The sequence below is a fragment of the Apostichopus japonicus genome, chromosome 7, assembly GCF_037975245.1.
Source record: "Apostichopus japonicus isolate 1M-3 chromosome 7, ASM3797524v1, whole genome shotgun sequence".
NCBI lineage: Eukaryota > Metazoa > Echinodermata > Holothuroidea > Aspidochirotida > Stichopodidae > Apostichopus > Apostichopus japonicus.
In genome coordinates this window covers 14,274,010-14,299,451 of record NC_092567.1, presented here as the reverse complement: position 1 = coordinate 14,299,451, position 25,442 = coordinate 14,274,010, and the positions used below count along the sequence as shown (strand labels likewise).

The following is a 25,442-nucleotide window of genomic DNA, read 5'->3' as shown; positions in this document are numbered from 1 at the left end:
GTCATCCAGGCCTCGACAAATATCATTAAAAGTACTCGCTAATAAGCGTCCGTGACTAAAAGTCTACCTGCCAAATTTCACTCGCCACTGCGACTGCACTTAGGCAGATACATGGTGCTACATAAATGCATATTGGACAATTATGTTTGTTTGCAGTACGACATTTAAACTTGTTTGCATCAAAAGTTAGTGTTGAAGAGAGTAAATCATGTCGCAGAATCATAAATAAGCAGCTAGGCCACATGTAGTGTATCAAACGAATATAACTAAAACATCTGCAAAATACCTACGAAGATAGCTTAGATTCTGTTACATTTGGGCTCTACTAGTATACACTAGGCACATACTATACAGTAGCTATAGGTGTGCGTGAGTTATAAGCCTTTACATTACCTCACTGCTACTTTGCACCGCTTCTCAATTAGGGCGACTTCATACATTTTCACAAATATGTTTCTTGTCTAATAGCTGCATATTGGTGCGCGCAAAAATATCGCTGTTTACTCCGGACCATTATACTGCCTAAATCAAAGCGATCTTTTACGCAATGAAAATCTGAGGTTGTAAGAGTATCTACAATCCCCAAAAATATCCTAGCAGCAACAACAGCAAACTTGTCTCAAAACTCCTTAAATTAATCTCGACAATTGCGATATACGACGGAAAACTCCCAACAGCTCCGATGTATGTACAACTGAGTACACCACTTTGCACGTATTGTATTAGCGAAAGTAGGAACCTTAGTCTATGGACGGCCATTTGTGCAAAAACTACAACGATGAAACAAATAACCAAGAAAGAAAATTGAAAAAGAAGAAATATGAAAAATGAAAAAAAAAACATATGTAATAACAATGTAAACATTGTGAAAGGCTGCACTTAAAAAGAGAAATAAAACTAAAAGACAATCAATAGCGAAACATATCAGACACATGCAACCGAAGAATAGACAAGGAGCACTGGGAAGACAAAATTGATCCTGTAGTCAGTACAAAAAGGTCAATCGCCACCATAAAAACGAAGATGTATTGTAAGCAGAAGAACATTCGCACAACGTCAAAACGAACGCTCACACGCAAAACGAACAAGTGCTCAGAACAAAAAGAACAAGCGCCACCATAAAAACGAAGATGTAGCATAATTAAATGGACATTTGCACGAAATCAAAAAGAACGTTCACTTGAAACGAATGAGCGCCTATGGACTAACAAGGATAGATGCTGCTGTTTTGGTTTTCCTTGATCGTGTTATATACCGAAATGTAGCTACGACATCTTGTATGCGCGACAATTCAGTCCAACCGCGCTTCACAAAGTCTTAGAGCTGTGTAGGTTAATCTTCTTGTTGTCATTGTGTCCACAAGGCAATTTTTAACCGGGGTGGGAGGGGGGCAGAGGCAGACGAGGCTGTTCATTTTGATTCTGTTCCAACGTTCGTTTTGATTTATGGGTAAAACTTTCAATCGTGGGGGCGAACTTTCATTAAGTTCGCGCATTCATGTCGTTTATCTACATTCTTACTATTGTTCCTTTTCATCTTTGTCCTTGTCTGTTTGTCTCTGTTTCATCATTGTATTTTTCTGCCCAAATGGTCGCCCATACAGATATGTGCGAGAGTGAGAGAAAACTTCCGGAAAGTTTTTTTTTAAAGTATTAGTAAAAAAAGAGTTAAATGAAACATAATAGTAACTTTTAGGTGCATAAAATATAGTAAGCGATATTGAGAACCAAACTTGTGACAATTAGTCCCATTCCATGATACCGGTACCTTCTATATAAACCTTCACCTGATCAGCTATATAAAATAATGCACATGTTTTTGTAGCCTATATAATCCAATACGCCTGTCTTCTCAAAGCTATCCGATTATAGTATGGGGGGTTGTCTTTGGAGGGGGACCTTATCTTATAGTTTTATGGCTTAGTGGGTGACTAGTTCCCAAACATAAAGGAGACGGAAGCTCATACCACTTCTGGTTTAGAAGTTAAAGAGGGTTAAAGTGCTAAAGTGGCCATATTTTCAAACTGAGGCTAAAAATCAAAGAAACTTGCAGAACTAATAGTTTCTATGAAAACTTCCCCACCTTCCAAACGACTGTGATAACGCCACAGGATCACAGGAGAATGGCATGTCCAAAAAAAAATTAAAGTCTAGATAGTCAAAAGAAAGCATAGATAGTCAAATTCTTGGTTGGATTTAAAATTCTATGTGCGGCATTAACCGGAAAGGTTTTCTACTTCGATAAGAATTTGCCAAACCATTATGGCGGCCGCTGGAAGTTAACCATAACCCTAGGTTAACCATTAGGGTCAACCTGATTAATTACGGTGTCTAAATTAACAGGTCTAGGAAGCTGAACCTCCGAATGCATATCATGTTAGACCGATGCTTTCACGTGATACCCTTTAATTAGCTCAGTTTAATTTGCTCTCCGTATGAGGGCGCTTTTTAAGAATACTTTCTAATGCAAATCCCGAACCGCGGTAAAGTGCTGTAAACCCATAACTTAAAATTAATGTGTTAGCTTGCAAAGGTACGTTTTGTAAATAAATTCCGATTTCCCGTCTTTTAACTCCAAACGGATGTGACGTTTTCAAACGCGTTTACGTTAATACGTCGGAAATACAACATGCGATGGCACAATAATTTGTGGCGTATATACAGCGTGACACATTCTCTTACTTTTTTAAGTTTCATATATTTTCCTTTCTACTTGAATAAATGGCGGCATGTTGAAAAAATGAATAAAAAAAAAAAGAAAAGATAATGAAGTAACTAGATGTCGAGGGCAATTGGAATGACATTGAAAATATAGCTTTGTCTGTATTATCTAAATATAGCATTTCATGCAAAGTTTACATTTGCGTCAAATACCGCTCGACAATATAACGTCATTAAATTCGATAAAAATACTGTTAGTGATAGAATTGGACTCGTTGGGTCCATTGATGCAATTGTCAGGACGATAGATGTATTATTGTAGAGAGATTGAGAAGGAGAATGAAAAGGTGGATAATTATGATATCATACCGAGTCTATGCAGCTAGGGGAGGCCACGTTGAAATTGTACTTCTGTTGTTGGTACAAGACCACAGATGGGACACACTATTGTTTATCGTCTTTGCCCGATTTAAAATGTCTCAAGTGGTAATAACGGCAAGCGAATGTGGCCAAAGAACACTAATATTAACAGAGGGCGCTCTTGTTAGCTTACATTTAGATTTCTTTATGTTCTACTAATATTCAGAGCCATGTATACCTTTTTTTTTTTCATTAATGTAAGATACATAACCTGGCATTTTTCAAACCTCGAAGCCTTAACGTGTTGAGGTGTTTCATCCTATCAGACCAAATTCTGAGAGGTTATTGACCCCCTCCCCCTCCTCCTCGCAGTAGTATACTGCATGATGTTGGTGCGTAGAAGGATTATGCCTGAACATTGCCTTTTTCCAAACTAAAATGATTGTGCCGTTGTTTGGCATGAGGAGGACTGTTGTAAGTGCAACTTTCCGAGATTTCCCTACGTAGGCACTTGGGTTTTGGGGAGGGGGCAAGGTGGAAATGTTATTCATAAATCAACCTCACTAGAGAGATAGTCATTTTTTGTGTGTTTATATTGAACATGGAACCTCACAAATATCTATCGTGACATTGAATATCATTTGATACCTTACACTTTTAGAGTCATTCACATCCAGTGTGAGTGTAAGAGAGGGTGTGGGGGGTGAGAGACATACCCATAATTTTGTGCTCAGTATGTTCGGTAGACTTGCTGACGGAGTTACAGTGTAAAGGGTGGTTGCATTGGGACCACCCCTTCCCAGTGGCAGTGGTAACACTTCAATCTGTGCGCTGGCCAAGGCTATTCTCTTCTTGACATCTGCTGTGCCTCCACCGTCCTTTGAAACACTTGCACCAAGATAATGTAAAGCTCTCTACCTCTTCCACTTCGTTCACTCTGACCTTCAATTTGTCATCAGTTTTGCTGTTGGCTTTCATGACATTGCATTTCTTGCCATTCAGTTGAAGTCCAACTTTGGCTGCAATGTCTTCTAGTTTGGTTGCCTTGTGCTGAAGGTGATTCATTGCTGAGGATAGAATAGCGAGATCATCTGCGAAGTCGAGGTCCTCCAGCATGGTTGTGAAGTTCCATCGGATTCCAGTTCTGTCACCCTCTACAGTTTTCCTCATAACCCAGTCAATTACCAGTAGGAACTTAGGACTGCAAAATAATCAGCCAGGAGTTCGGATTGTAGCAGACTGAATTGTTTGTCACCTTATCTGAATATTCAATGTGACAGCATCATGGTTTGCTAGTGACCGTGTCCGAAGAATGCAATAGCTTTGTGACATAGTTGTCACAGCATCAAGTAATGTTATAGCATCACGGGCATTTGGGGGTCATCTACTAAATTTTACAAAATTTACGCTCGAGAGCACCATGACAAGATTTCAGTCCCTTCACTAATAATGAACATGTCAAGAATGGGGATATCCATCCAATCTGTGAATAATAGTTAATGAATTAAACAATCAAATACCATTATTAATTGCGACTTGAGTTTATTGAAAGCACCAGTCCTCATGCTGCATTGTCACCAGCTTCAAGTATTGCATTTATTCACCACAAATATGCTGTGATATTACTAGAATACCAAATAAAAAATCGCTGCTTTTCCCAGTAACAAGATCGCAAGTAGAATTATGCAAGCACAAAGCACACATACTTATTTACATATGAAAATGAGAATTTACATTCAAGGAGTTTGTCAAACTGAAACACAACCAGCTATGGTATTTCCAAGATACATTTGGCATTGCAAAGTAATGTCAACCAGATTAAAAACATTTCATGGTTCCTTGCTGCTACTCAAAGATTTGATTATCAGGGAACACTCCAAGTATGTAATGATGAAGCAAGATAAATAATTGCCTTGTTAAGTTATTAATCATACAAACAAAGCCACACCTCCTCATAAATACACGCGTTATCATTGCAACACACATCACTATGTGAAGAGTATACCTACCAATAACACACTCACCTTTGATAAAACTGTGACTCATGATTGTCTAGTTATTGCAATCTGAAATCTATATGAACGAAACATTTTTATGACTAAAAATTAATCCCATCATGTTACAAAATCCTCATGCTCAAACCAATCGCCTGATATAATTGACAATATTATAATCATAAAACATTTAATATAATTAACGCCATTTTTTTTCGTCAAACAGAAGTACCAGCCAATGAAAGGTTTATATACAAGTATTTCACAGGGGAAAATTTTTCAGTATTTTTCACAGTTAACACCCAATGTGGATAATTGTTAAGAAAAACAACCAAAAAAAAAACCCATCGCCTGATATAATTGACAATATTATAATCATAAAAAAGTTATTATAATTAACGCCGATTTTTTTTTGTCAAACAGAAGTACCAGCCAATGAAAGGTTTATATTCAAGTATTTCACAGGGGAAAATTTTTCAGTATTTTTCACAGTTAACACCCAATTTGGATGATTGTTAAGAAAAAAAACAGCATTACGATTGAACTTGCTTCAAGTTCATTACATTTTCATGCACATTGTTTGATGAGTCACTCGCCATGATGTCGAACGAAGTGTAAGATAACACTACCACACAAAACAATTCAGATACGAAAGAGCTCATTTCCGTAATAGATTTAACTGTTCAATTCCCAGATCAAGTGACCTGGCCGAATTTAGGGTTGTCTTTGCTAAAGTCCAATCTTGGCTGACACATGAAAAGTCAAGATCCTGAAGTTGTGTATATATAAGTACCATTGGTATTCTAAGTGAAGGATGGTCTTCAGTATCACTGATAAATCTGTGTTGAAAATTCTGCAGGTTTAACAAGTCATTGACCTTTTATAGAAGTGGCTTCATATCACGGATGGCTGGTAGGTGAACTAACAACTGTTAATACTCGCAAGTATTTATCATAGTTATAGAATAGTATCATAGAAACACTATACTTGTATCCACCAACATTTACTTGTAGTAATACTTATCATAGTTGAAGATACATTCTTGATTTCCATACGACGTTCAGTTGACATTTTAATAATTGTTACAGTAAAGCTCGTGGTTGTGGTTCAGTACTAATACATATGTAACTAGAACTGGTGAGTATTCAGAACACAAAAAAACCCCATAATGATTAAAAACCGACAAGATACTGATTACAGGAATGTTATATAGATTGATGCAGAAAAAGCATGAGACAAGAAAATTAATCACTCCAAGTGAGTTGATATATGCATATTGTCAATGCAACGACTTAAGCTTTGTAATACTGTTCAGCCTTGTGCACAACAAGAAAAAGTTGCTAATCGAACGTAAGTTTGAGGTTGAAGTCCATCTGCTACAAATGTTGCTACTTACGGGGAACTAGTCCCGCCAAATGTATTCCCAGACAATAACAATGTGTATTTTTTTATTTATAAACCAAATTGCCGCTCTTGTCTGTTTACTTGTCCATACGTTGTTCGGCTAGTCATTGAAATATGTTCAAATAAAACTATAGTAAGTCTCAAAGTCGCTATACACCCGACTTGACACATGGTGACTTTACGCCATTGACTATACGAGAAATATCCGACTTGGTTAATGTAGCAGCAACTTGTCCATTTGGGACAATTTGTTTTCAAGTCAAGTGGTTCCAAAACCTAAACTGTTTTAACATATACTGATCCGAGAGAAAAAGCGGTACCAGTATCCTTACCCCAGTTGCCCTCCAAAGCCATGACAGCGAGTGTTTTGGGATTGTTTGCATGCCAACTAGGGAAAGCCACATACCTATGGTGCGCGTAGAGTGATATGAGTCCTGAAATCGACTTAATGTCGAATTAAATAGACATATGTAAGTTGCTCGTGTTCTAATGGGATGAAATCGACATATGCAGAAGAAACCGACATATGTCGGTTTCACATGCTCTAAACATGAACAAAACATGAAATAGCGTCTCGGTAAAGTGTGCTTTTTAATGGTTATCGCGTGATCAACTATGCAAAGTTTGATAAAGCGGCAAAATGAAGAAACATTCCACGCCTTTTTAGACTGCCACCGCCAGAACATTAATCTTTAGGCCTACTCCTCTAAAATCGAACACTACCACACAAAATAATTCAGATACTAAAGAGCTTTTTTCCGTGTAAGATTTAATTGTGTAACAATGCCATGAATTCCCAGATCAAGTGACCTGGGCGATATCAGTTTTGTCTTTGTGAGGGCTTAAGTCCAATCTTGGCTGGCATATGAATAGTGAAGAGCCTGAGGTTGTGTGTAAGTACCATTGACATTCTAAGTGAAGGATGTTCTTCCATATCACTTTTAAATCATTACTTGAAAACTACAATCTATAGAAGTGGCTTCATAGCACGGATGGCTGGTAGGTGAACTAACAACTGTTAATAGTCGCTAGTATTTATCACAAAACGCTATACTTCATAATTGAAGATACATTCCATACGTTAAGTTGACATGTACCAGTTTGATTATTGTTACAGTAAAGCGTCGCTATTGGTTCAGTACTAATACATAGGCAACTAGTACTGGTGAGCAGGACACACAAAAAAAAAACATGATTATGGTTATAAACTGACAAGATAATGATAACAGGAAAGGTACATATGTATTGAAAAAAAAACAAGAAAAAAAGATAATTTATCACTGCAAGTGAGTTGATTTATGCATATTGTCACTGCAACGACTACAGCTTCGTAATACTGTTCAGCCTTTTTGCACAACATGGGGAAGTTGTTAATCCAAGGTACGTTTTGGTTAAAAGTAGGAACCATATCACCACTATATGTTACTCACTACACTTTATCAATGACAGTACCATTACAGTGGTAGTGATGAGGATCTAAGCAATACTAAAATGATGTCATTCTTGTTTACGTCACATTTCATGATGGTTACTAAGCATTTGCGTTCAATTTGCGATGCTCTCAATGCGACACATTTGTTGACATTTGAGTCTGCGTGGACGAGGAACCAGAGAGGCCAAGTTTGCTTCTCCAGAGGACACCAGCCCTGCCTCCAAGGCCAAAGAAGATGAATACCACAAGTCCCTGGAGAAGGAAGGAGAGGTAGTAGAACGCCCATAAAACTTCAACACCAGAGAATGCCGACAGAAAGCCGAAAAACCAGGAAAACCCCATCAGCATAGCCATCTGTAGTGAAGAGATAGACATATGACGTAAATGATATCTTGTGGGCATTGTTTATATTTTTTGTATATTTTTTCATATGTTCATTCAAACAATATCAGACTAAATCACTTATGTGACATTGTTTTGTATTTGTATTCGCTGACCTAACCCAGACACACCCATGTGCAGTTGGTATCGTGAAATGTTTTGCTTGAAGTCCATAATTTAAAGTCTGCCACCACACATGCTTGGGTAAAATCTAAGCATTTACAATTTCGTTTTGATCAATTCCAATGTCCTCAAACCACAATTGAAAGTAACATATCAATAAAGAATGTCTAAACTGAATTTGAATTGATCATTATAAAATTATAGTCATATGCGGAGGATTTTTCGGGGCATTCTATGAAATTATTAACTATGGAATTTCCTATAAAATGAAGGCGTACCTTGATATAAACTATCAATTCCACCTGTTTGCCTTTCCGGGAGGTCGTGCTCGAATTGGAACCTTTCCGAAGAACTGCAGAGTTTGATCTATGATGATAAAAAGATCTGCCTATCAGTGAGAAGAGAACCATGTTTGCTAGAAAGGACACAGTCAAAGGAACTCCAACGACGAACAGGGATACCAAAGGTGGGTTTATCCAACATGTCTTTCCTTGCACGGAACCATATGAAACTGAGATATTTGTTAACTCACATAACCACATAGTCAAACATGCTGCAATTATGAGACACGGAAGCACCCACCCGAGACAGCAGTACAGGGCTAGTCTCCGGTTTGAACTGGCTTTGCGTATCCGCAGAGTAGTGGATGCCAGAGTAGCATACAAGTCCCAGACTAGTATTGTCAACCACGAGAAAGACGACAACCAACAGAAGTGACCAATTACAGCGAATGATTGACAGAGGCGATCATTTACTGTTATGACGAAATCATTGACGTACTGAACAAAGACAATACCCATAGCAACGGAAAAAACAAAACTCATCAGGGAAATGCCGAATGTGTTACGTAACTTTGAAAATATCAGATAAGTAAGAAAAGTTGCAAAGTGACTAAAAACTGCGACTATGCAACAACATCCTCCAAAGATTGTATGCAACCAAAGATAGTAAGGACTTGAAATGAAAACAGGAACTTGGTCATCTTTAACATCCGTCAGACAAACCGTGATTGATCTTTCCGAAAGGGCGGTAGCCAATGGAACGGTTTTGGTATGGATTCTGAACCATGATATCTTGAATTCAACGCCGAAAGTGCTCGCTAACTCTGACAGAACTTCATCTGTCGTTGAGTTGTCTTCTAACTTATACTCGATTGTTTCGCGAGAACAATTATTTGTTTCACTCCAATCTTTGTATCCACAAATGCGAATCAATTCGACATTGGACAAGTAACATGATTTCATCGGTATCTCCTTGTAGAACTCGTTGTAAAGATCATCTAACCACGACGTGTTTACTCGTGGGATTCTGAAACCCCGAGAAAGAAGTTTGTGCGCTCCCTCTTCATTCAGGCTAGCAGTTCGAAAATCATTGATTGAGTCCCAAGATAAGTCATCAGAAAACCCTTCAATGATTTCGTCAAAGAAGCATTTTTGAGCTCGGTCGAGAAGGTTATCACAGTAAGAGATGAATGAATCATTAACGGTAATAAATATGAAGTCGTTGTAAGTACCGTTCTCGTTACATGAAGGTATCTGTGGTGTGTAGTGTTCAACAAGGATGGGAAAATTAAAGATTACATCCAAAAATTCTCCAACTAGCGGTGGTGAATCTATTGGGAATAAATTACATGTCCAGGCTAATGAGTCGTTCATTCCGTTACATCTTGCACAGTACTCATTCTTGTAATAATCTCCATTATACCATCCTGGTGATGAAGTGTTGGAGCAAATCTCTGTCTCGAGGAGGTCGCTAACTTCAGGGCATGTAGCAATCCAGTTGCCTTGGCAACTTCGCCATCTCAAAACTTGATTCAGAAGACTTAGCTGATATGTCAGCTGACAATGCTCGGCCGAAATGTTAGCTACGTGATGTTGGTCTAAGGACAAACTTTCTGGACATCTCGTGCAGGATTGGGTGATCTCCCAAAGTTCAATTTCAGAGGCACGAATGCCATTGCAAACAGCACAGTGGTAATTCTTGTAAACGTTACCATATCTATCTGATACAGGTCGAAACAAGTTCACTTCAGTGACGTCATCATTGGAAGGTTCAAACAGACATAGTATTGAAATACGTTCAGGTACCATTTCTGGACACTCGCTCACCATCCACAGTACAGAGTTGCTGTTACCAGGCAGTCTGCGACATTGCATCAGTTCTTTAGGTGGAAAATCCACAAAGACTTCCGGTGTAGACGCAGGTGCATCGAAGCAGCAGTCGCCATAGTAATGGCACAGTTCATCACATGCACATGGCGGCGAAAAACTAGAGCAGGTATGTGTAAAGCACGGGAACTCATTCAAACTTAGAAAACCTGCAACGAAAAATAGAAAGATGTTAATGATTGAAGAAAAATCATGCATAATTCATCTCCTATACCCCTTTGAAGGTTTAGGTGGTTAGTTTAAATTATGTAACAACTGTCCTATCCATCTCCTGCAAATAAAAAGGAACAATTGAAAAGCCTTTCCAAGCAATACTGGTACTCTTCCTAAAATTTCAGTTCACACTAATTCAAGATGCAGTTATCAGTTATTCAGTCCTAAGTTAAAACCAGAGCTCCAATTTGATTACTTTTAGATTTGATCAAGCAAGCTTCCTTCTTCGACAACTTTTCACCTTTCTTCAGTGCACGCTTCTTGCCACCTTTCTGTCTGAATTTAGTAAATGGAAGAAGGCAGCATGCCATTGCAAGAACCAGAGACTGAAAAAACCTGCTCTGGTGGGTTATTCCTATGTATGGACAAACTGAGGCCGTCGAAACAGACGTCACTGGGCGGTCGGGTTTTGATAGGGCAGATCGATGGCTATGAATAACACCAATACCTTTTGCAAAATATTCTGTGACATTTCATATGCTCTGAAGTTGACTGCAAAATGCTAAATGCAATAATAATATGATGGTGGTATTAACAGACGAGAATTTAGCAGAAAGATATTCGTCACAAAAATAAAGAAACTGTAACTATGTTCTTTGGTAAGGTAGAAGTGGAATGAATTTGCCAGGACGTAAAAGTTTCTGAGTCCATCAATGCATGATAATCTATTAAAAGAGGCGTTCAGCAAAGGTGTGCAAAAAACGATATTTTCATTCCTGACTTCTAACTTCGCCTTTTATTTTGTCGCAAATGTTTGAATTTCTAGACCTTTCTGTTATCAGTGTCATAGTTTATAAAATTAGAACACCTGAGCAACGTTTTACAGGTTGCCCACACTTGTGGTATAGATTGAGCAATTTAGAAATGTTGTTAGAGAATCCAACGACACCGAAAGGATCATGTAGAAATATCGTTATTTGGATGATGTTTTTCAAGAAAAGTCACACAAGAGCGACCATGGCACGAAAACGCCTCTGTAAGTGACTGTAACCATGTGATCATTACGTTGTGATGTCATATGATAACATTCCTTACAAGTTGGAATAATACACTGATATTTTAAATAACGAAAAAGTGGTAACATTTGGAGAGTCTGATTCAAAAAGAAATAATTCAGAAAAGTAGGATTTATTTCAACCAAATAGAAATCGATAACGATATTTTTTCCTTAAATGTAATTAATTTGTTGTTTTCATATTCATTGGCTTGGAATTAATTTGTTTGGTACATTATTCAAAATGTCAGTATACGGATAGGGAAATACCATCTTGTGACGTCACGTACTGAACATTGACGATGACACAAAGAATGGAAATCACAATGTACGCCATTCTTTCTCCGATAAACAGCATGGCCCTGTAAACGCAAGAACCTCAATTAGCCCTTGTAATATTTACTCGTCAAATTGCTTCAATGCATTACAGTATGCTGACCTTAATGGAAAATGTATATTAGGCCTATGATGTGATGTTGGCATACATGCATGTAGTAATGATATGCACATGTTCTGTTCCTTTTGGCCATCCCTTTCCTTCATTTATTGGTTGTCATACATAGGTATTACACGAAAATTTTATTAAAAGAAAAAACTGTAAAAATGTCTGTTTTTTAAAATAGTTTAGCGGAAATGAGTAGGTTTATGTAAAGCAAAGCTAAACAATAGTTTGCATTTTAAAATTGTCAATTATACATCGTGTTAGATACACTAGCCTCGCAATCTCCGGGCACTTGCTAAAACTTAAGAAATTACAACATACATACATATATATAATTCATACACGATTATTCCAATAGTGTATCGACTGAACCAAACATTTAATTTACATAAGCTTTTACAAAATACCTATTAGCTGTGAAAAATATCTATAAAAAACAATACCTTACCTTTTACTCAAAACAGTGCTTCCGTATGAATACACATCATTTATCAAACTGCTTCGAATGATCATACGATTTTTAGGAAAGAATTTCAGTGCTCTCAGTAATCCGATCAAATTTTTTTCTTCTATATTTTTCTTACATTCTGCGGGTGGTTCTTCGGTATTAATAAATTACAAGAGTACGTTCATACCTTAAATAGTGATGCACAAGTTACGAAGAAGTAATTGTATGTATATGAACCGGATGTGAGTGTCAGCTATGATTGGTTATCGTACTTAGAGATATGTAATTTAACATATCTCTCTGGTTGAAAGTGAACATGTGACAACTTAATGTGCAGACTTTTTCAACGGTTTGTTCCGTAGCAGAGTAGCCTTTTCTGAAGAGCTCCGTTGCACGTGGAGATTTAAGTCAATTCTCACGATGAATCGTAAATAACTCATCGTAACAATGGTTTGCTCGTTGAGCATCATAACGGAACATAGCGCTCACGGCACTCCGAGAGGGTCCTTAACTGTGTAGCGCAAGAGCCATTTTGTGTGTGTTTTGACCTGTATCTTCATGTGTATTTAGTCAATCATTTTGGACCATCCACATTTTGAAAGCTTAAACTGTTCGCTTTCTGCTGGTGTATGCCTTAATCCATATATATTTTGGTAACCTTACGCCAATTTTTAATTAAAAAAGTGATTTTAGGATATTTTCAATGAGAGAACACTTGAAAACCCTAGTTTTTCCGCACTGTGTGGGCTATTTTTGCGCCGTAACTTTTGTATGCGAAGTCCTATAATCCCAGTTCAAACAGTGAATTAAACTATGAATATTCATCACGTTTTCTACCGATTCTTAACTAAATTGACCAATGAGAACCTTACGCCAAATTGCAAACTAAAAAGAAATCAGGGATATTTCTTCCGTTTCCCTTTGTTCTCAATCGACATGACGTCACGATACTGTACTCAGCACACGTTGGGGAATGTGCATTCAAGAAGTGTTGTCGTTTGATTGTGATATCTTGAGTTATTGTTAGATTTAACTCAAAATGCTTCTCAGTAACTTTCAGAAGACTTTATTTATTCAATTAATTGTAATTTCGGTTGAAAATAATACCTCCTAAGTGACATTTTCTGTATCCTTTTGAACCTGTTTCTGACCACGCGATGAAACGACTAGGTTGGAACGTACCAAACCACAGTTTGTGGGGTATGTAGTTGTTCTAAAGAATATAGTTCTGTACTGTTTAGCACGCAATATAGCCTTAAAGTGTAAGGTCTATGCTAGCTGCGTATGAGACAGTATTACTGATACTGTAGCCTATAGACTAATTCAAGTACAAGTCGTAATGGGGGTTCGGTCTAGTATTTCATTGGTATTAACTCCCTAATGTATAATGGAACAGTCCCTGACGCTTTCCGCCGTCGCGTAATTGTCCACAGAGCAACGAGGTAAAGTAGGTCAGCAGAAAAACCGCAAAGCTGTGCTTGCCGCACAGCCAATTCTTAGTTTTCGCTGTGAGCGTTTTGGTCTAAAACTTTCCGTTATGTTGTTGTAAGATGAAAATTACCTTCTACAGAAGTGGCTTCATAGCACGGATGGCTGGTAGGTGAACTAACAACTGTTAATAGTCGTTAGTATTTATCACAAAACGCTATACTTCATAATTGAAGATACGTTCTTGATTTTCCATACGTTAAGTTGACATGTACCAGTTTGATTATTGTTACAGTAAAGCGTCGCAAGGTGGTTCAGAACTAACACATATGTAACTAGTACTGGTGAGCAGGACACCAAAAAAAAAAAACATGATTAGTGATTATAAACTGACAAGATAATGATAACAGGAAAGTTACATATGTATTGAGCCTAGGTACAGTGAGGCAGATAAAACAAGAAAAAACGAAAATTTATCACTGCAAGTGAGTTGATTTATGCATATTGTCACTGCAACGACTACAGCTTCGTAATACTGTTCAGCCTTTTTGCACAACATGGGGAAGTTGTTAATCCAAGGTAAGTTTTAGTTAAAAGTAGGGACCATATCACCACTATACGTTACTCACTACACTTTATCAATGACAGTACCATTACAGTGGTAGTGATGAGGATCTAAGCAATACTAAAATGATGTCATTCTTGTTTACGTCACATTTCGTGATGGTTACTAAGCATTTGCGTTAAATTTGCGATGCTCTCAATGCGACACATTTGTTGACATTTGAGTCTGCGTGGACGAGGAACCAGAGAGGCCAAGTTTGCTTCTCCAGAGGACACCAGCCCTGCCTCCAAGGCCAAAGAAGATGAATACCACAAGTCCCTGGAGAAGGAAGGAGAGGTAGTAGAACGCCCATAAAACTTCAACACCAGAGAATTCCGACAGAAAGCCGAAAAACCAGGAAAACCCCATCAGCATAGCCATCTGTAGTGAAGAGATAGACATATGACGTAAATGATATCTTGTGGGCATTGTTTATATTTTTTGTATATTTTTTCATATGTTCATTCAAACAATAGCAGGCTAAATCACTTATGTGACATTGTTTGTATTTGTATTCGCTGACCGCACCCAGACACACCCATGTGCAGTTGGTATCGTGAAATGTTTTGCTTGAAGTCCATAATTTAAAGTCTGCCACCACACATGCTTGGGTAAAATCTAAGCATTTACAATTTCGTTTTGATCAATTTCAATGTCCTCAAACCATAATTGAAAGTAACATATCAATAAAGAATGTCTAAACTGAATTTGAATTGATCATTATAAAATTATAGTCATATGCGGAGGATTTGTCGGGGCATTCTATGAAATTATTAACTATGGAATTTTCTATAAAATGAAGGCGTACCTTGATATAAACTATCAATTCCACCTGTTTGCCTTTCCGGGAGGTCGTGCTCGAATTGGAACCTTTCCGAAGAACTGCAGAGTTTGATCTATGATGATAAAAAGATCTGCCTATCAGTGAGAAGAGAACCATGTTTGCTAGAAAGGACACAGTCAAAGGAACTCCAACGACGAACAGGGATACCAAAGGTGGGTTTATCCAACATGTCTTTCCTTGCACGGAACCATATGAAATTGAGATATTTGTTAACTCACATAACCACATAGTCAAACATGCTGCAATTATGAGAAACGGAAGCACCCACCCGAGACAGCAGTACAGGGCTAGTCTCCGGTTTGAACTGGCTTTGCGTATCCGCAGAGTAGTGGATGCCAGAGTAGCATACAAGTCCCAGACTAGTATTGTCAACCACGAGAAAGACGACAACCAACAGAAGTGACCAATTACAGCGAATGATTGACAGAGGCGATCATTTACTGTTATGACGAAATCATTGACGTACTGAACAAAGACAATACCCATAGCAACGGAAAAAACAAAACTCATCAGGGATATGCCGAATGTGTTACGTAACTTTGAAAATATCAGATAAGTAAGAAAAGTTGCAATGTGACTAAAAACGGCGACTATGCAACAAATTCCTCCAAAGATTGTATGCAACCAAAGATAGTAAGGACTTGAAATGAAAACAGGAACTTGGTCATCTTTAACATCCGTCAGACAAACCGTGATTGATCTTTCCGAAAGGGCGGTAGCCAATGGAACGGTTTTGGTATGGATTCTGAACCATGATATCTTGAATTCAACGCCGAAAGTGCTCGCTAACTCTGACAGAACTTCATCTGTCGTTGAGTTGTCTTCTAACTTATACTCGATTGTTTCGCGAGAACAATTATTTGTTTCACTCCATTCTTCGTATCCACAAATGCGAATCAATTCGACATTGGACAAGTAACATGATTTTATCGATATCTCCTTGTAGAACTCGTTGTAAAGATCATCTAACCACGACGTGTTTACTCGTGGGATTCTGAAACCCCGAGAAAGACGTTTGTGCGCTCCCTCTTCATTCAGGCTAGCAGTTCGAAAATCATTGATTGAGTCCCAAGATAAGTCATCAGAAAACCCTTCAATGATTTCGTCAAAGAAGCATTTTTGAGCTCGATCGAGAAGGTTATCACAGTAAGAGATGAATGAATCATTAACGGTAATAAATATGAAGTCGTTGTAAGTACCGTTCTCGTTACATGAAGGTATCTGTGGTATCTGTGGTGTGTGGTGTTCACCAAGGTTCGAAAAATCAAAGATTCGATCCAAAACTCCTAAATCTGGCAGTGATTCATCTATTAAGAATGAATCACATGCCCAGGATAATGAGTTGTTCATTCCGTTACATCTTGCACAGTACTCATTCTTGTAATAATCTCCATTATACCATCCTGGTGATGAAGTGTTGGAGCAAATCTCTTTCTCGAGGAGGTCTCTAACTTCAGGGCATGTAGCAATCCAGTTGCCTTGGCAACTTCGCCATCTCAAAACTTGATTCAGAAGACTTAGCTGATATGTCAGCTGACAATGCTCGGCCGAAATGTTAGCTACGTGATGTTGGTCTAAGGACAAACTTTCTGGACAACTCGTGCAGGATTGGGTGATCTCCCAAAGTTCAATTTCAGATGGATGAATGCCATTGCAAACAGCACAGTGGTAATTCTTGTAAACGTTACCATATCTATCTGACACAGGTCGAAACAAGTTCACTTCAGTGACGTCATCATTGGAAGGTTCAAACAGACATAGTATTGAAATACGTTCAGGTACCATTTCTGGACACTCGCTCACCATCCACAGTACAGAGTTGCTGTTACCAGGCAGTCTGCGACATTGCATCAGTTCTTTAGGTGGAAAATCCACAAAGACTTCCGGAGTAGACGCAGGTGCATCGAAGCAGCAGTCGCCATAGTAATGGCACAGTTCATCACATGCACATTGCGGCGAGAACTTAGAGCAGGTATGTGTAAAGCACGGGAACGCACTCAAATTTAGAAAATCTGCAACGACAAATAAAAGGAGGTCAGTGATTGATGAAAACTCATGTATAATTCATCTACTATACCCATTTATACCCAAATGATTTTCCAAGCTATAGTGTTACTCTGCCATATATTTCAGTTCACATCAATTCAAGATCCAGTTATTAGTCAATCAGTCCTCATTTAAAACCAGTAAAATCCAATATATGGACAAACTCAGGCCGTCGAAACAGACGTCAGTAGGCGTAGGAGCTTGGTAGGGCAGACCGATAGCGAAGATAACACCAATACCCGTTTTGCAAAACATGCTGTTACATTTCATATTCCTTGAAGTTGATTGCAAAATGGTGCAAGCAATAATGATGTGAATTTTGCTTATTTATATAAGAGTATTAAGCAGAATGATATTTGGCACTAACATCAAGTTACCATGAAGTCCTCGCGACTGTAGCTATGTTCTTTGATGGAGTGAATTTGCCACGACGCAAAAGATTCTGAGTCCATCATTACATAAGAATCTTATAAAGAGGCGTTTAGGAATGGTATGTCAAAAACAATCTTTTCATCCATGCCTTCTAATTTCGCCGTTTTCTAATTTCGCCTTTTGTTTTGTCGCAAACGTTTGAATTTCTAGATCTTTCTGTTACCAGTGTCATAGTTTATACAATTAGAACATTTCAGCAACATATCACATGATGCCCACACTTGTGGTATAGATTGAGCAATTTAGAAATGTTGTAAGAGAATCCAACGACACCGAAAGGAACATGTAGATATATCGTTATTTGGATATGGTGTTACTAGAATATTATTCTCGCCATCTATACGACAAAGTCGTATTAACGTAAGGATACATTTTAAAGAAAAGATGAGACCATGGCACGAATATTCTTGACAGGGGTCAAGTTGTAGTCGTTCACTGATATTAAATAATAAAAACTGGTAATATTTGGAGAGTCTCATTCAAAGGAAATAATTCAGAGAAGTAAGATATTTTTCAACCTAATGGAAATCGAATCGATAACAATATTTTTTCCTTAAATCTAAATTATTTTGCTGTTTTCACATTCTATGGTTCGGAAATAATTTGGTCGGTCTTTTATGCAAAATGTCAGTACACGGATAGGGTTATACTTACCACCTTGTGACGTCACGAACTGAACGTTGACGATGACACAAAGAATGGAAATCACAATGAACGCCATTCTTTTCCCGATAAACAGCATGGCCCTGTAAACGCAAGAACCTCAATTAGACTTTTGTAGTATTTACTTGTCAAATTGCTTCAATGCATTACAGTATGCTAACCTTAAAAGGAAATATATATTAGGCCTAAGTTGTGATGTTGGCATACATATATGTAGTAATGATATGCACATGTTCTGTCCCTCTTGGTCATCCCCTCCCCCACCCCTTCTTCATAGAACGTTTAACAGTATAAAAGTGAAAAATGTTTAATTGTCATACCTAGGTTTTACAAAAAGATTTTATTCAAAGAAAGAGCCTGATATGACTGTATTTTGCAATAATTTAGCGGAAATGAGTAGGTATATGTAAAACAATAAACAAAAAAATACTTTGCATTCTATAGTTGTTCAATTGTACATGGTATTAGATACACTAGCCTAGCGATCTCCGAGTACTTGTTAAAACTTAAGAAATGACAATATACATTCATTCTTACACGATTACCACAATAGTGTATCGACTGAACAAAACACGTAATTTATCAAAGATACTACAGAATATCCATTGCTTATGAAAACTATCTTATGAAAACAATAATTTATCTTCTTTTCAAAACGATGCTTCCAAAGGGAAATGCAACAGTCATCAAACTGCTTCGAATTATAGAACGACATTTCAGCAAAGAAATTGATATTACCCTTTGAGTAGGGCACAACTTAAGTGCTCTCAGTAATCCGTTCTTAATTGTCTTTTCAATTGTTTATTTGTTTGTGCGGGTGGCTCCTCGTTATTAATTAATTAATTAGTTAATGAATGTGTGAGAACCGAGTGTGAATGTCTGATATGATTGGTTATCGTACTTAGACATATGTCAATTACGTACCTCTGTGATTGGTGGAAAGTGAACATGTGAAAAAAGCTGGATACTGGTCAACGGGGTAAGCAGGATGGCGTTCTTCTAGAATTAATAACGGAGGAAGACGTGAAGCGCGGAATGATTATATGTGCACATTCATCAGTATTGGCCCAGGTAAGGTGATGCTCGTGTGAGCGGGGACAAACATAATGTAAACATGAGCCGAGATATAAAAACAAGAGCTGTCCTCGTGATAATGAAAGTGATCTTGTGACCCATGGTCGTCAGGTAGATTCATGTAGCTTGGTTAACTGAAATGTTCAACTGTGAATTAAAACCCATGACAAGGGGTGGGGGGGGGGGGGTCATTTTTGGTTTGATGATATTCGTATAAGCAATGCAGTAATGATGGCATGTATGTGTGGGCGTGTTTATGTGAGTTGTGATGCCTTGGCTTATAAACACGATATCTCTAGAAGTTGCTTAAACTAGAAACTTGGTATGTAAGTATCACTTGGTAAGTAGATGATCTCTTTTTATTTATTTATGGAGGTCAAAGGTCATTTGAGGTAGACAGAGGCTGGGGTCTGAAAACCTTGTAACACCATATCTCAAGAAGTGAAAGTTGGCAGGTGCGTATCCAGGGGGGGGGGGGTGGGAGCGCGCGCCTCCCGGGTAAGAAAAAAAGGAGAGAAAAAAAGGAGAAGAAAAAAAGGAAAAAAGAGGAAGATAAAAAAAAGAGGAGGAAGGAGAGGAAGGAAGAGAAAAGAAAAAGAAGAAAGAGAGTAAAAGGAGGGAGTAGAAGATAAACGCCAAAATACCGGGAAGAGAAGAGGAACAGTCATAATTACAGCGCTGCTATTATATACACAGGGTATCCAGTGACGAATCGAGGATTACGGAGGGGACGTGGGCCCCCTTACACCGACCAACTCCATTTTTGACGTTACCATTTTTCCTTTCTCACTAATATAGATATCTATATATATATACCGGTACTATATATGATAACGAGTATGTGTGTATGGAGCCTTAAACTGTACAATTGTGCTATGAAACCAACTGTGGCTGGTCTCGAACTCGACCGAGTCGTCGGGGAACATGACGAACCCATCACTTCTTGAGATTGTTCCCATCTGCATGAAAACGCGGTCCCACAAACATACGCCCCACCCCTTCTAATCGCTTCCCGATGAGTTATGAAACTTAATTAATGACCTTCGCCCGTAGTACCAAGACCTTGACAAAATCCGAAAACACACCACTTCATCGATAACAAGTGATCGGGTATATTAGTGACATCTAGAGGTCGTACACTTACCTACATATAGAGTCTGACCACTTCAGACTTTGCAATTTCCCAAGATCAGGCCCCGAAAAATCCAAGAAATCCCAAGGGCACTGTACTGTATGGATATCTAGCAATATCTAGCGATAGGGATGAAAATCCCACGATCTTCCCTTAACTGAAGGCAGATAGAGAATCGAAGCCTTCAGTGTGTAATGAACTTGAAACTGTGCGTCTTGTGAAATGAAAAGAATGTGGGGCAAAGTAGCGTAACTCCTATGGGCTCAGACCGTGCTAACCAGGTGGCCCCGACCAAAAGGGGGCCCCGCTATACTGATGTTACAGAAAAGGGGTATACCTCTTTGGATAGGGAGGGCCCGTTTTACTGGGAAAGAAAAACTCATGCAAAGACTGAACAAGACAATATACATATTTCCACGTTTTACGGAATACGGACATCATGATCATGGGCTCATTGGTTGTTAATGTCTGCGCCGAGTTAGTTATGTTATTTATTATTGTAATCGAAAACGAAGTATATTATTTAAAACCCAATTCCAGCCAATATTGTACAGAGTACAACATCGGGACATATGATTTTTTGAAAAATTCTAAAACAATTACCAACCACCCAACAGACTTGAAACTGCGTTCATTTGAAAAAGGAGGCAGGGCTTGCATATAAATATAATATAAAAGGTAAGAATAAAGATGCCTTCGGTGTATCTGGTAAGTAAAAAAGCACAGGAAATTAGGCTTAGATGGAGACAAAGTTTCAGCCGAAATTATGCCTATGCTTATAGGTTTGATTACTTAATTTGTACAGTAGTCTCCATTTTACTCCATACCGTAGGGGGGGGGAGGGGGCACTCCCCCACTGGAAAATCAAAGATTGAAAAGAAAAGTTAAGCATTTGACATTTCAATGATTTCACCCAACCAACAGTTCTCTAGTTATGTTCATTGCATACGGACCCATAATGCATTACTGAAATTATTGAAAGTAAAAATCCTAAGACATGAGATCTCAACATAACCGATGTGGATATGCAACTTGAACGGGAAGGGTCTTTTCCGACGATCTAGGAGTATTTATTTTGGCTAAGAAATCGTCGTGCGCTCCGCGCCAACCGATTGTGGCGCTCCGCTTAGATAGTTTCTAGTAGTGTGTTACACCTTTATACCCTACTCAACCCCCCTGCCTTTGTAAACATTTCTGAGGACGCCCTTGCTTAGACCTCCTGATAGGGGCCCCTTTGGGCCAGGAGCCCGCCAGGCTCATCGTTACACCCGGTTGAAGCATTACACAATGAACAGATGATAGTTACTTATTTCAGTCTCCTTTCAACTATTCGAAAATTTAAAGCAAACAGCAGATATCACATCATATCAGTAAGCATGAAAATGGCGTTCCGGGATGAACAGCCTCCAACTGTAGATATGTGTAGTGTTCGGTTTCGGAAATATCTGGTATTTTTTCGTTTTCTTCAACGAAGTTTTATAGTAGCCGTTAAAAAAGGTTTTAATAGACGTACACCAATAAATTAACTGTGTCTGAATTTTCGAAAATTCCCTGACCACCATTCTTCATCATTATTCCCTCGTCTGTTAGGGGTTGAAGGTTTCCCATAGATGAAATTTTGTGCAACATTATGGGTATGTTTTGAAGTGAATTTATTCACGAGAATTTGTGAGTGTTCAAATTCTGAACAAATCATGGGCTTGAAACCTTGAAAAGTGGGGCTTACGGGTATTGTGGGCCGCGAAGTAGAATCACCTACAAAAAGCAATGATCCACAGGAGATGCGGTGAGCTCCAACATGATGTGTGACTGGTGACATCTTCAAAAAGGTTATGGATGAAAAAAAAAACTATTAGGAACAACTTGGTTCACAGGCAGAAGTGTACATCTGGTTGGTCATTTCAAGCCCGAGAAGTGTCATTTCCGGTGATGGGGGGGTATCAAAACCAGAAATGTTCTTGTACGCTGCGCGCCAACTGACGGTGGCGCTCCGCTTAGATAGTAATTCGCCCCCCCCCCCAGGGTTAAAAAAAACCTGGATACGCCCCTGATTACATTGACATAATCATGATGAACACCCTTGCTAGCTTGGTAAATTTGGAACTATTTAATTGTTCGCCCGCCTTGTCAGGTGACTGCACGTGATGTATCTTCACATGTCAATCATCACCAAAATCGGAATTTGGAATATGTTAATGAGCTAAATCGATGATATGTAGATTTAAATAGGTAAATGTCAATTAGAGTTGCTAGAAATTGGTATAAGTCCAAGGCAATTGACTTCTACCGATTTAATTCGACATATCATCGATTTAAACTAGAAGATGTCGATTTAATTTACATATACCGATTTATTTTACTTATTTGTAAATTTGGTATATGTTTTAAATTGGTATATGTCGATTGAAATATGTCAATTTAAACTGGTATAAGTCGAATTATATTAGTATATGTCGATTTAAATTGACATATACCGATTTATTTCGACATATCATCGATTTAAACTGGTATATGTCGATTTAAATTGGCATACACCGATTTATTTTACTTATCATCGATTTAAACTAGTAGATGTCGATTTAAATTTACATATACCGATTTATTTAACTTATTTGTAAATTTGGTATATGTTTTAAATTGGTATATGTCGATTTAAATATGGCAATTTAAACTGGTATAAGTCGAATTATATTAGTATTTGTCGATTTAAATTGACATATACCGATTTATTTCGACATATCATCGATTTAAACTGGTATATGTCGATTTAAATTGACATATACCGATTTATTTTACATATCATCGGTTTAAATTGGTATATGTCGATTTAAATATGTCAACTTAAACTGGTATAAGTCGAATTATATTGGTATATGTTGATTTAAATTGGCATATACCGATTTATTTCGACATATCATCGATTTAAACTGGTATATGTCAATTTAAATTGACATACACCGATTTATTTTACTTATCATCGATTTAAATTGTATATGATTGTCGATTTAAATCGATGATATGTCGAAATGAACTGGTATATGCCGATTTAGATCGATTATATGTAGAATTAAACTGGTATATGTCGATTTAAATCGGTAGAAGTCAATTTAAGCTGCTGGAAACTAGTATAAGTCAAAGGAAATTGGTATATGTCGATTTAAATCGGTATGAGTCGATTACCCACAATTTGAGACTGATTGCCCGCCATAGTGCTGTACTATTTTGGCAGGTTCTACTGCATACACAACAACTGCGCATAAACGTCAACACTATACAGTATTCAAATTTCAAACCAATCCGTTTTACTATATTCATTACACGTTAAGCCTTACAAACATTTCAAATGGATGAGCGAACGATCTTGCTAGTTACTGTTTTACTGCTGATGTCGTATTTGAGGCTAATCCAACATCGAAGGCATTTAATATTAGGTCTAAACACCTAGGAGGGTCAGTCTGCCCCTGATGAAGACTCCCGGATATGGATGGAACGAGTGACCAAAGAACATGGAGAGAATTAGAATTGATAGTTATTACGCTATGTTTATTCGATGAATCTTGCACTAAGTAACACATAGATAAATACATATATTTATATATATACAATGGAGATTATAGTATCTTAAATGAAAAAAAATGCTGCACAGTGAAGCATAAACAACTGGTTTAAAGCCTGGGTTGTAGATACAGCACACTGATGGACAATATAGTGAAGATATATACATGCTGCATATGTGACCATTAAACCAACAATGAAACAATATGGTGAATTCTCATTCTAAAGAAACAAATATATTATCACTAGTCTTATATCCTTTACATAAACCAAACAATGGAATCATTTTACCAACTTCACACAAATCATTACCCAACTGATGTAATCATAAACTGTTTACTCTACTCTTATTGTCTACTTTCCGGCGATCTAGGGAGTATTTTTACTCAAAAAAATCTGTACGCTACGTGCCAACCTGTGGTGGCGCTCCGCTTAGGTACAGTGGTGGTGGAGCGTCCATACAGTCAAGAGGGGGGGGGGTGGATGCCCCCCTGACGGACTCAAATGGACTGCTGAAGCCCTTTTCAGCTCTTTACCACTTTTTACTTATTCGCGATTATTGACTTTTTTATTGCGCTCTCATCTACCTATTGACATTTGTCACATATTGTTGGTGTAATTTGGCGTTGACACCTATTTATTCTTCGTTTATCTGCAATTTAGCCAGGCCCGGAAAGGGTCATTTCCGGTGATCTAGGGAGTATCTTTACTCAAAAAAAATTCTGTACGCTGCGCGCCAACCTGTGATGGCGCTCCGCTTAGATAGTGTCAAAAGCGCCCCTGCAGACCGTTCTGGCCCCTCCTGACCAATACCCCTAGCTCCGCCACTGTCTCCAATTATCCCCCTGATCCAATAGAAGGTGCTGTCACAAGATCTTACCTAGTTTCGTGAACCTGACAAGCTGTAGTCTCAGACCGTATATCACATTGGTACTGTGAGCTAATCACTAATAGTATATATATACAAATTACTTTCTAATTATTGTAGACAGGTTTTTGAAACACATTTTTTGAAGTTAGAAGTCAAACTAATTGTTTTAAACAC

The 25,442-nt window shown here is 38.0% G+C and overlaps 2 protein-coding genes across 3 annotated transcripts; both read right to left on the bottom strand.

The window, feature by feature from the left end:
• Positions 1–4,551: 4,551 nt before the first annotated feature.
• Positions 4,552–13,080, bottom strand: LOC139969411 (uncharacterized). Of its 2 annotated transcripts, XM_071974344.1 has the most exons (4): positions 12,620–13,080; positions 12,000–12,091; positions 8,633–10,671; positions 4,552–8,204 (listed from the first exon to the last, which is right to left on the bottom strand). In XM_071974344.1, exons 1-4 carry the CDS (start codon positions 12,682–12,684, stop codon positions 7,980–7,982), a joined length of 2,421 nt encoding a protein of 806 aa, XP_071830445.1. In that variant the 5' UTR covers positions 12,685–13,080; the 3' UTR covers positions 4,552–7,979. The 2 variants fall into 2 exon arrangements, with proteins under 2 accessions (XP_071830445.1, XP_071830446.1); XM_071974345.1 differs by lacking the exon at positions 12,000–12,091.
• A 1,085-nt stretch (positions 13,081–14,165) lies between these two features.
• LOC139969412 (uncharacterized) lies at positions 14,166–19,241 on the bottom strand. Its single transcript, XM_071974346.1, has 4 exons — positions 19,174–19,241; positions 18,628–18,719; positions 15,460–17,507; positions 14,166–15,032 (listed from the first exon to the last, which is right to left on the bottom strand). Exons 2-4 carry the CDS (start codon positions 18,713–18,715, stop codon positions 14,808–14,810), a joined length of 2,361 nt encoding a protein of 786 aa, XP_071830447.1. The 5' UTR covers positions 18,716–18,719; positions 19,174–19,241; the 3' UTR covers positions 14,166–14,807.
• Positions 19,242–25,442: the final 6,201 nt, after the last annotated feature.